Source organism: Actinia tenebrosa, unplaced genomic scaffold (assembly GCF_029948245.1).
Source record: "Actinia tenebrosa isolate PJP-AT-01 unplaced genomic scaffold, QUT_ActTen_1.0 PGA_scaffold0__85_contigs__length_37466705, whole genome shotgun sequence".
Taxonomy (NCBI): Eukaryota; Metazoa; Cnidaria; class Anthozoa; order Actiniaria; family Actiniidae; genus Actinia; species Actinia tenebrosa.
The window spans coordinates 19,977,556-19,990,232 of record NW_028292569.1 but is presented as its reverse complement, the minus strand read 5'-3'; the positions used below and the strand labels follow the sequence as shown (position 1 = coordinate 19,990,232).

The following is a 12,677-nucleotide window of genomic DNA, read 5'->3' as shown; positions in this document are numbered from 1 at the left end:
TTTGGGGACATGACATTTTATATGTTATTATTTTTTATTTTTCATTTTTACTTTTTGTTTAAGTTTGATAACCGGGACATTTTGAAATTACAGGGACAGTTTGATAAAACCGGGACATTTTAACTGTTAAGACAGGGACAATTTGATAAAACGGGGACATTTTAACTGTTAAGACAGGGACATTTTGATATTACAGGGACATTTTAACTGTTAAGACAGGGATATTTTGACAATACAGGGACAATTTAGTACTATCACAGGGACAATTTGATAAAACGGGGACATTTTAACTGTTAAGACAGGAACAATTTAGTACTATCATAGGGACAATTTGAGACCACCGGGACATATTTTTAAAAACTCTAAATAAAAATAACACACTTTGTACTTTACAATTGTTTATTTACACGTATCAATCATAAATGTACCATTATATTACATTGGTCTTGTAATGACCATGAGCTATAGTAGTCACCCCATCCTCTAAGATGTAGCGCTTATCATCATAGGGGCTAAGACCCACTTTGTTTAAGTTTATTGTAAATACTTGATGCTTATAGCTACGTATTTGTTTCATGTTAGCCATGGTTCTCATTCGCTTAAACAAACAATCTCTATAGTGGGTATGTCTGATATCCCGCTTCGTCACCTGTTTCGCAATTCCCTTAGCAGTTTTTTTCTCAACCTCACGACCATCCTCAGCGTAGAGAAGAGAGTACATTTTTGGTCGTAGACCCACAAACTCTTTGATGGGTAGCCCATGGGTCTCGTCCTTCATCTTACCAATCACCTTCTTGTTTGTTGTACTATAGAGGGGGTGGTCTCTAGGGTACTCTGAGGTGTCAAATAGGTCAAGGTCTTGAAACATATCTTGGTAGATGTCCTCTGTCTTGATGTTATAACACAGGGAATCTGTGTCTGTAAACAGTAGGGTTGCCTGGGTACCGTATTTCTGCTTGATGTAATTATAATGAAAGTCGTACATCAGGGTTTTAGACAATTCTAAAATACTGAACCCGATGTAAATAGGTCTATTTAAATAAAGTGATGGTTTCTTCATGTTGACTGCCACCAAGTTTTCATCAAAGATTCTGAAGTAGTCAAAGAGGGGTGATGCTGTCAGTTTTTTAAGCTGCTTTTCCGTGTTGACCAGTTTCACATTCACTCGCTTCCTCAAGTTCTCCATGGTTTTGCCGAACACGCTGTTGTTCATCAACTTGAAAAAGTCTTTTTCAAAGTCATTTCTTGCATTTTTCCGTTTTTCGGTATTGAAGTCGATGTATTTCTTTAGCCAGGGAGATTGGTCAAACCCCAACACTCGGTGTACTTTCTCCAGTTTCATACCCAGTGACAAGTACTGTTTCAGGTTGCGGTGATGAAGAACGTACTTCGTCTTATCGTTCAAGTTAGGTACCAGTTTGTCTGTGGGAGCACCGCCAAGGTTCAGGTCCTCAAGAAGTTGCTGACAGTAGGGAGAGAGCATTTCCTCTGTTACCTTTCGCCTTTCTGGTGCTAGGGGGTAGTCATTATGAAAATCGTGTAGTTCTTTGGGGTAGCTGAGGTCTACTTCCAGTATATATCCTTCACCTCCATCTACAGGGATGGTCATGAGGTTCTCGCGAAGTTCTTCCACTTCCGGGTCACTCAACCATCCAAAGTTATTAACAGGGAGCGCTTCAGACATAGCCCAACCGTAGAGATTGTTTGCGTCGAGATACATGATATAATTATTTTCTAATTCTGGGTTATAACCTTCTACATAGCGATTATTCGCTCTTGCAAATCGATGGGTGATCATCGAAATCCCACCCCTTAACCCTTCCTCCAAAAACAGATACATATCGGGGTCTGTGAGTAATTCCAACTCCACGCCAGTCATCTTTAAACATGCTAACCAAGAAAGACCGGGAGAGGTGTAAAAATGACCTGGGTCGAGTTGGTAGTACTCCAGACAAACTTCTCTAAAGTTTTCAAACACATCTGCTAACAGTAAAACGTCCGATTTCAAATACAAGTCGTGGTAGTCTCCTAGATTCCTACACTGAAATTCTCTAAATACATTCTGTGCATGTTCGTAGTCTGCTTGTGAAATCGTGCTACCCATCAACGAACTATAAAAGCAATCGATACGGGGTAAACAGGTTTCTTCAAACTTGCCAAAACTATTCATGTATTCATAGGGGTACACCCCCTTCCTCAACAAGAGAGATACCTTCTCACTCTCCACATACTTCTTCAGGGTCTTAAACTTATCATCTCCTTCCTTACTTAGATTCATTACTAATTTCTCTAGTGAGCTATTCAAAAACTGAAGTGAGTCTATGAATACTAAATCCCCAACTGAAAATGAAATATACTTTTCCGTATTATTGGGTATACAACTAATATTTTCTCCCTTGATTTTTCCGAGTTTTTGTAGAATTAAATGTGAGTCGTACCCACGAAGATTGTGAAGAACAACGGGTATCTTTCCTGTAAACTTATAATTCAAGTTACAGTCATTGTGGGCCGCCCCCCTGTACACCCCTGTCAAATGATCATGATCCCTTACCCTGTCCGCGCCCAATTCCTCATTACAAATGTGACAAAGGGTTGCTGCCTGAAACTCCCGCTCCTGTTCTTCACTAATGTCCATGGGTACTACCATCTTCAAGATTTCCCCTATCTGCTTTCGTTCTTCAATCAAACAGTCTAAAAACTTATCGACACAATCTTCCCCGCGATAGAGAACAGGCGGGAAGCAATATTGCTCGACAGTAGATACTACAGTGTAACAAAACCCACTGGGTATATGATGTTGCGTTTTTTGTGTAAAACTTGTACTAGGGTCTAATTCTGTATCATCACAATTCACTAAAATAGATTCGAAATCTGCATAAATGATAAATGGTACTTTTAACTGCTTTTGCACGTCATTGTATGACAGTGTTGTATGGTCTTCGTCAGGCAGTCTGATTTTCTGGGGTCCGTGTTTACTACAGTGAGGTTCGTGATCTTCTAACAAATCTCGCCTGACAAAGCCATGCAAACAATACATACAATAATAAGCCTGCCCATTGTGTTGATTAAGATTACTTAGTAGTCTACTTAAATCCCTGATTAAACAGTAGTGACGCGTATCATCTTGAGAAAACAGTAACAAATTCACATGTAATTCTTTCTTCTCTTTCGTAATGTAAAGGGGAAATAGCTCTTTATTTTCATACCCAAAGACATTGATACTAATTTCTCTATTCTGGTTCTCGAATTTTTTCACTTGATTGATCTTAACGGGGTACTCGATTCCTGACATATTTAGTTCAGCTTCATACCTTTGATAATTGTTGACGCGGTTTGCGTGATGGCTCCAGTGAGTGGGGTGTTTCGCCGCTAGTAATGACCATAAAAAGCATTTTTCATCTTCATTTTGAATGTTGAGCACCGCTTTCTTGTCTTTGATCTTCTTGGGTAGAGGTATGTAACTCGATCCCTCGAGAGGAGTGTAAGCAGCGACTCCTAAATCGATTTCCAACACCTATGATAGCAACAATACTTTATTAAGCGGTGATATACAGTTTTAATGTATGTACATACAGCAGAAAATCATCGCCGGTCGAGTGATCCCCTTTGTGCTATAACGATGGTGCAATTTAATTACCTCTTCCAATAACCATCCAGACCCTTCTCTCTGGTATTCCAAGAAAGAGTTCTTGATCTTTTCCATTCCATGCACGTAGTTTTTTTCAATTTCTGTATCATTGACTGTAGTGTAGCATTTGGTGCGAAAATGGGGGGTTGAGATCTGGTCCTGACCGTCGGGGCTCGTTTTAACCATCTTCGCCTTAACACACAGAAACCACTTAATCCCGCGATGTTTTTTGAGCAGGGTTTTCAGTTTTTTGATGATGGTCTTTCGTTTTCCTCGCAGGGTGAGCAACAGATCATATTTTTCATTCTTGTTGGGTTTATATTTAAACGTGGTCACATTTCCACCAAGCGCGCATTCTTCAGTCTCTCCACCACCTATTTGTACATCATCCTAGAGAAAAGAATTAGTTCTTAGAAAAAGTTACTCTACAAAGATCCGATATGAAGATAATAGAGGCTTACCTACCACTTCATTATCCCCCAGAATTTCTCCGTCGTATTCTTCATACATCTCCGCCGGTATGTTTGCTAACTGAAATCGAAAAAATTGGTATATAAGACGACTTGAAAAACTATGTATCTTATGGTTAGTAGAGGTATTGACATATTCTGTGGTTTACATGATTATAACAAAAATTAGATTATGAATTATATTCACCTCGTATTCAATAATTTCTGCCTCGGTCATTGTCTTCTGCTTTTTCGTCGGTGGGGCGTTTTCTTTTTCCTCTACTTTCCGTTTTGAAGAGCCACCTCCGCAGACTTGTTCATGTCTTTTTAGGGCATCCTTCCGATTAAACTGTTTCCCGCATCGTTCACAGGTGAATAATAATCGCCCACTGTGAATAGCCTTTTTGTGCCTTACTAAGTTCGTCTCTTCTGTAAAGGACTTGTCGCATGCGTCGCAGTGAAAAGCCATCCTTTTACTTACTTGCTTGTTTTGATCCACACTCTTCAAAGGTTCGCTTGTAGTGACTAAAAGTCTGAAATTTTTCGATTTTATAGTCCTTAAAATGACTTCTAAAGGCTAGACTCATTAATTCATAACTCCTAACCACCAGTCGCCGAAACACAGGATTTAATCTTCTCCAACAAAAGCTTCCTGCCAACTAAACATTAGTCAGTGATTCCGACAAAGGCGGTTTAGGCGATATAAACCAATTAAAACATAAGTACAGCTTCTTATTTAAGTCTGCTAATTAAACACATCATCCTAACAAAAAGGCTTCAAAAGTAGGCCCAATCAGAACGCTTGTCCAACGTCTTTTGACTTCTAAAGGCTAGACTCATTAATTCATAACTCCTAACCACCAGTCGCCGAAACACAGGATTTAATCCTCTCCAACAAAAGCTTCCTGCCAACTAAACATTAGTCAGTGATTCCGACAAAGGCGGCTTAGGCGATATAAACCACTTAAAACATGAGTACAGCTTCTCATTTAAGTCTGCTAATTAAACATGTCATTCCAACAAAGGAAGTCAGCTCATTAATTCAAAAACTTCGTTTTTTAAACAAAGGATTTTGAATTGTGTTTTAAAACACCTTCCCCAAACCTTTCCAGGCCCCGATTTCGATCAGAACCTCTACTCGGGCGGCCGGCCGGTCTTCCCATGATGGTTGGATGTAGATCACCCCTCCCCCTACCTCACTGGAACCTCACTTAGAATAGCCGTTACGTCACCTCTGTAAAAACCCTGATGGGGGTGGGTTGATCCACGATCCACATGATCCACGATCCACATGGCGTAGAACTCTCATTTCATATCTACTTCTGACCAACAACGTATTATTCTAAATAGGTGTAAACCATAAAAGATAGGAATGATAGAACTAACTCGGCGTCGTTCCAAAGAAAAAAGTTAAGGAATGGTGAAGCTGTCGGTCACCTACTTACTTTTGAAAATAATTTAAACTTTTTCAGTTTTAAACTACATTGTTCTAAAGTGAACTTTAATCAACTTTTTCTGAAAAAATCGATATAACCTAGATTCTAAGGAGTTTTTTTTTTTCGAGTCGATCTCGTGTAAAAATTGAGGGTTTTGCCCTCTTGAAGATTAAAACGTGTATGGTTCTTCATTAAAATTGTTGTAATCTCTAAGTTCTAGGTTCTCAAATAAAACATCTGTATATGTTGTGGTAGATAAACTCTTTTTTAATGTCTTTTCCAACTACAACAAGCACATGGCAATGTGCGGGGCCGGCCTTACGAAATACAAGGGCTCTTAGGGGGTGGGGGTCAGGCTAAATGCTAAATGGTAGTATTACAACAGAAATCTCGCAGATTTTTCAGCGGATGTTTTGAGCGCGCGCAAATCGTTGGCTCAAATCGCCGAAAGTTCAAATGTAGGCAGTCACCTTAAAGCGTAATTTAAAATTTTCGAATTCAATCTATGAGCTGTTAGAAGCCCTGTAAAACATACACAGCTCATACACAAAACAGAAAAATGAATAAAAAATGAGTAAAAATGTCTTTAATCTAATTTTGAATTGAAAAATCTGCAATGGTTGATGATTTGTCGATGCATAACGACGACACTTCAAACAAAGGGAAATATATCAAATAAGGAAGTTATGGAATATAAATTTGTCATTCTAGGACTATAGCAGACTTACGATCTAGATAAATATATATTAACATTATTTAGTTTTAAGCCTGCTACGAGTATTTCTGCCCACAAGACTATTTTTAACACTATTAGTTATTACTGTACGTTATCGTCACTAATCTGTCTATCAGACGCATCATGAACCTGAATGACCCTATCTTCTTTGGCCCTGAACAGGAAGACCAAAAGCTGTCTAAAAACCCCTAATGGATACCCTATTGTTTTTTCCCTAGAAAAGTCCGGATATTCATCAGGCAAAGTAAACCGGAGCTGAATGTATTAATGCCTAACGGAAAAGCATTTCACTGTGGTGCACTGTAAAAAGATTACATATTATCGGAAAGAAATGTCTCGCATCTGCACTTTTTCATTCGAGGATTTGCTGTAGTACGTTGTTCGTATCGGATGATTGTAATACATTCTAATTTAGCAAAGTAATATGAATTTTATTCAATGGCAGACTTTATCTTGCATGTGTTGTATAAGTAAATACTTGAAAGCCTAAATATTATGACAATTATGATGCTATCCTTGCGGAAAAATTAAAGGAATAGCGCATGATATAAAAGACCTTAACGACTTATTTGCTTGGGTCACCACTAATCTGACGTTGGACTTGATGTGTTCATACAATTAACGTGTTTATCAGGCTCTACCTCGACTGGGATCCATTCTTTCGCGGTCGTTCAAATAAATTTGGAAATGGTCTTTTATGATGAACACAACGGTAATGCCCATTAACTTTCAAAATGATCATGCAATGTAAAGAGCTATGGAAATGTATATTTTTATGTATATATATATATATTAAAAGTATCCATAGTAGTTTAATTTATATCCCACTTGTGGTTAAATACTAGTAACAATTTTGACAATTGACAATGTTATGACAATTCTGATGCTAACCTGTTTGGAAAAGTACGGGGAAAACGCTTGATAAAACTGCGATTAACATCAAGATAATTTCTAACTATGACTTTCCAAATCAAAGGCAATTTAAAAAGCTATGGGAAATATATATTTTAAAAGCACCCTTGTAATTTGAATCCTTATTATGGTTAAATATTAACTAATCTCAAACATTTGCGCTTTATAATATATGTCATTTGAATTCAACCGCATTATTACTATCACAAGGCTGGAGAAATAATATTTCCTTTTTTTACTTAGTGTAAATCCAAATTTCTCTCCGTAGTTTTCATCTCAGATTGCTGGTGAAGTGCTGTAAATAATCTATGCTTAAATAAAACTTGTTCACGTACTGCATTAAACATTTCACTCAAATTGACGAACTGAAATATTTTAGGAGTATAAATGCAACCAAATCTAACATTCAAAACATACCTTTGTGCTGTGTTCGTTTTTCCATGCCAAACAACACTACAAGGACGACAACAACGACGAGTAGTGTAACTATCGCCGTAGTCAACAGAACCAGTTTTGTCTTGGTGATGCACCATTCATCTTTTCGGCTGTCCGATTCATCTTCTATCAATTCGGAATTCGTAAATTCTTGCAAGGGAACATCTTCCGTAGGTTCATCTTTCGACATTAAAGTCATACTCAATCCTATTTAAAAATCGTTAGCGAATAAAAATGACATTAAAAACGATGTATTTTTCTTGAAGAATTAAGAACGAACCGGATATTTTTACGACTACATGTAAATAATGGCTCTTACAGTAACGAAAAACACAGTCAACTGTCGGTAATGGTTACCATCACAGAAGTAATACCAGTCAACAAAACAGATCCACTGTCCAATCGGAACATTAAAGCAAGTGTTTATCAGTTTATGTTTTGAATGCAGATGTATATAACCTTAAGGGCAAGATAGCTGTCAGCTTAGCGCCAGGATGCGTAACATATCCAATAACTACGTCTCATTGTTTTTGATCAAACATTTATTGTAATGTGATGTTTTTCTATAAATAATTAATCCTTTCAATTTGAGTTTTTTTAGTGCTTCGAAATGCATTTTTTTAAACTGGGGAATTTATCAGTTGTATCTATCCATGGTGTCTTTTTACGCGAAATCATGGATAAGATAGAAATAATACACTCAAGAAGGCGGATACGTCGTCTGCAATCGGAAGCATATTATTTTGCGCCAAAATCTTTTCTCTTTCAAAGTATTCAAAATTAATTGAGCTCATACGAAAAGTCCAAATTATATACAGTCAATGTCATTAAGGTTGTCCACCGAAAAAAGACATTTATAGACATTTACACCGTTAGACATTTACACATTTACACATTCAGACTAAAAGAAATATCACTTGTTTCATTATGTATTCTTTGCCTCGTGTGCGTCAGCCTAAACTTTATATGAAAATTCAACTCGTGAATCGGAAAATTCAGAATGCCCCGATCATTTAGTGAGGATTTAAGATGGTTAATGGTATTTTAGCGTTTGTTTTATGCCAGAACACGTGATATTTCTTTTAGTCCAATAAATGTGTAAATGTGTAAATGTGTAAATGTGTAAATGTGTAAATGTGTAAATGTGTAAATGTGTAAATGTGTAAATGTGCAAATGTGCAAATGTGCAAATGTCTTTTTTCGGTGGACAACGTTAATGACATTGACTGTATGTCAAACAAACAAACAAACAAACAAAAAACAAAAGCAAACAAACAAACAAAAAAACAAAAAAAACAAACAAACAAAATAACAAACAAACAAAAAAACAAACAAACAAAAAAACAAACAAACAAACAACAAACAAACAAACAAACAAACAAAAAACAAACAAACAAAAAACAAACAAAACAAAACAAACAAAAAAAAAAAACGCAACGGGCACCCAAATATCATAAGCTAGTCTTCTTGGCTTTTTTAAAGAAAATATAATGATACTCGTTTTACTTCAACGGGCTGAAATAAGCAGCCAACTCGACAGCCAACTCAATATTTCGAAATATTGCCTCGAATGCTATAAATTATGAATGGTATATCCAAAGAAAAGCTTTTTATAAAAATTTTAAAAGTCACAACTATCAAAATAATATTAATATCTTTAATATATTACATGGAGTAGTAACCATGGTTACGGTGACTATCGAGCTTTGTAGATGGACTAGCAGACACCTTTACTGTGACTATCGAGCCTTGTAGATGGAGTAGTAACCATGGTTACTGTGACTATCGAGCCTTGTAGATGGACAAACGACCATCGTTACTGTGACAATCGACCTTTGTAGATGGGCTAGCAGCCATGGTAACAGTGACTATCGAGCCTTGTAGATGGAGTAGTAACCATGGTTACTGTGACTATCGAGCCTTGTAGATGGACAAACGACCATCGTTACTGTGACAATCGACCTTTGTAGATGGACCAGCAGCCATGGTAACAGTGACTATCGAGCCTTGTAGATGGACTAGCAGCCATGGTTACTGTGACTATCGAGCTTTGTAGATGGACTAGTGGACACCTTTACTGTGACTATCGAGCTTTGTAGATGGACTAGCAGACACCTTTACTGTGACTATCGAGCTTTGTAGATGGACAAACGGGCATCGTTACTGTGACTATCGAGCCTTGTAGATGGACTAGCAGCCATGTTAACAGTGACAATCGAGCTTTGTAGATGGACTAGCAGACACCTTTACTGTGACTATCGAGCTTTGTAGATGGACAAACGGGCATCGTTACTGTGACTATCGAGCCTTGTAGATGGACTAGCAGCCATGTTAACAGTGACAATCGAGCTTTGTAGATGGACTAGCAGACACCTTTACTGTGACTATCGAGCTTTGTAGATGGACAAACGGGCATCGTTACTGTGACTATCGAGCCTTGTAGATGGACTAGCAGACACCTTTACTGTGACTATCGAGCTTTGTAGGATCACGTGAGGGCAGCTATGACAGAAGTACTTTTCCCTCCAGGGAAACTTACTTTTCTCGTGTAATTCAAAAGCTCACTTCCGAACTGAATATGCATAGCTAGCTTGCTACGCAGAAAAGTTTCCGTACGAGGCTAAGTGCTAAATACTGAGCATTATATATGAAGCCTCACATTGAATCCTTTGTTTTTGACAAGCGAAGCATATCTCGGACTTGGGCCATTGTCCCCGCCTCCTGTCATGACTGCCATCATATGATGGTGCAAAACCTCGAAAAGTGTCATACATCGTGAATCGTCTTATATTGTATATTCTGCATAACAGACACGAGGCGGTGTAGGAGAGATGCATTGCAGTTACGTTTTTTGGAGACGCTATTGATCAGATCAGTAACAAATTTCGAATCAAACAAGAATATAATGTCCAGCTGCCAAAACCAATATTTGTAAAATTTATAACTATAAACTATATCATAGGTTACAACAAAACAATAAAGCAAATTCTAACTTATTATTAATAATTATGTACTTCAAGTACAGTGTAAGAAAGAAATGAAGTAAAAATTAGGACTCGGTAACAAGAAGACTGAGTTATTCAAACTGATAATGTCAAGTGAATGCACTACTTCCACGATACAGCGCGAAAGAAAGATGACAGAAACTAGTTTCTCCTTGTGTTTGTCTTTCTTTTATGGGTAAAGGTGATCGATGTGCCGTCTTAATACATCTTTTTTTGTAACCTCCACTGGTGAGATGTTAATACCAATCGACGTCATTAATGTAACAAAGCTTTATTTGCCTCGGCCCCTGGAAGCTCCATAATTTCTTGAGATCCAAGATGGCCGCGATATCATCGAAGTAGTCCATTGTAATGTAATTACTTAGTTATACATAGCAAGAGAAGAGGTCTTTGGGAGTGCACAAAGCGCTTGTGATGGAAATATTTTTCAACACGAGAAGATAAACTTCATATCTTCAAATCAACGTGTAGTTTTCTTTTTGTTATATAGACACATTTGCAAACAAAAGCTTGTTGAAAATATTGGAAAAGACGTCAATGATATCTTAACTAGTGAGGATATGGAAAATATGTCACTGACGTCCTTGGTATAGTTCGTATAAAAAAATACGAGTGGAGTATTTCCCAGTAAAACCCTCATGTTTATATAATAAACACATTTATCACTGATGCTAACGACGACAGCTTTAACGAAGAAAGTTAACTTAATTAACGTGCAATTAGCCCATCGACCAGTTGTACCGAGTATTTATATTCTTAATTTTTCCCGTTTGGTGGAAATCTAAATATACCATCTGTCAACATACATGCTGCATTGAATGTCACGAAAGATTAGTCTGCTAGACCGCAAACTCACAACTTCTCAATGCACAAATAAACAACCTCGTATGAAGGCCAGATTAGTGGCGATAAACCAATGAACCACACACTTGAAAACAGATTGATAGTGGATAGATAGATAGCTTTATTAGTCATATTATTGCAGCCTCCGGGCTGGCTGAATTACGATTTATAAAATAATTGGGATAGTATGCGCGCTACGATTGGTCGAAAACCATGTTTGATGAGGGTATCAAAACACTCATCCTCGCGTGACGTAATTTCTCTTAGAATTTTTTCCTCGCTAATTTTCTTGTAATAATGGCAAAATAACAATTAAAATTAACGGAAACTCGTCGATAAACACAGAATAACAATGAATGCATTTATTATAAATTACGTCGCTAAACGAAAAATGTTTTTGTTCACAGATTGGGCTTTTGCTAGATATCTGACAAAAAATCTTGAAGACATGAGCAATCAAGCACTCGACAGTCGGTGTCGCCGAGGCAGAGGAAGTCAGAGATGAAATTATGTTAGTCACCTATACTAAAAGGAGGAATAAAATATATGTTAAAGCTAAAAAAGGGGAATCTAATAAGACCTATTGCTGATTAAAACTGTGTTTTTCATTATAAAAGTATTCTTAAACCTATTTCGGCAAAACAAATTTTATATTATTCTACAGATGATCTATTTAATTATTGAATGATATATAAATTTACACCAAACATTCAACTGTTTATTAAGCTGTTCGAGCAAGTGTGATTATAAAAATGAGCTTAAATTTGTGTTGTTGAGAGATGTTATTGTATAAAGACGTAGACTTTCACTTTAAAACGCTAAAAAATATTCAAAAACACTTGCTAACGCCAATTTACTGACAAAGTAATTCGTCCTTTTGTATTTTGCATTGCCTTTTGTATTATTTTCGATTTTGTCTCAGTTGTTCTTGTCAAGTTTAACTCAGTGAATGTAAACTTCGTCTCGTTCTGTGAAAGACGTAATTAAATTTTCTGCTCACCAAAGTAAAAGAGATTCAACGCCTAAAACTGTCAGCAATGGAAAACTTTGTCGAAGAATCTTCCAAGAACAAAACTAGCCCCTGGGTGGTGAGTTGTGAACAAAATTCCTAAGTGGGAGAGTATACTCGCGCAAAAAAATAAAAAAAAAAAAGGAAAAAAAAAGAAAAATAAAAAATAAAAAAGAAAGAAAGAAAAAGAAAAGAAAAAAATGTAGTGCATTTCGATTCGATTT

At 36.9% G+C, this 12,677-nt stretch overlaps 2 protein-coding genes across 5 annotated transcripts in view; both read right to left on the bottom strand.

Annotated features, from left to right (window-relative positions):
- The window catches only part of LOC116287515 (glutamyl aminopeptidase), a 31,933-nt gene extending 23,485 nt beyond the window's left edge, over positions 1-8,448 (bottom strand). For 2 of the 3 annotated variants that reach the window (XM_089034888.1, XM_089034902.1), the window contains exons 1-2: positions 7,916-8,448; positions 7,579-7,803 (exon numbers count right to left, since the gene is read on the bottom strand). In XM_089034888.1, the coding sequence (XP_088891014.1) occupies positions 7,579-7,795 (217 nt within the window). In that variant the 5' untranslated portion in view covers positions 7,796-7,803; positions 7,916-8,448. Of the gene's footprint in view, positions 1-7,578 lie in introns of all 3 variants that reach the window. The other variant, XM_089034895.1, reaches the window with a different exon arrangement.
- Positions 382-5,325, bottom strand: LOC148913677 (uncharacterized). Of its 2 annotated transcripts, none has more exons than XM_089034859.1 (4): positions 4,286-5,325; positions 4,094-4,159; positions 3,638-4,018; positions 382-3,514 (listed from the first exon to the last, which is right to left on the bottom strand). In XM_089034859.1, exons 1-4 carry the CDS (start codon positions 4,544-4,546, stop codon positions 431-433), a joined length of 3,792 nt encoding a protein of 1,263 aa, XP_088890985.1. In that variant the 5' UTR covers positions 4,547-5,325; the 3' UTR covers positions 382-430. The 2 variants fall into 2 exon arrangements, with proteins under 2 accessions (XP_088890985.1, XP_088890993.1); XM_089034867.1 differs by having other exon boundaries at positions 4,090-4,159; positions 4,286-4,301.
- Positions 8,449-12,677: the final 4,229 nt, after the last annotated feature.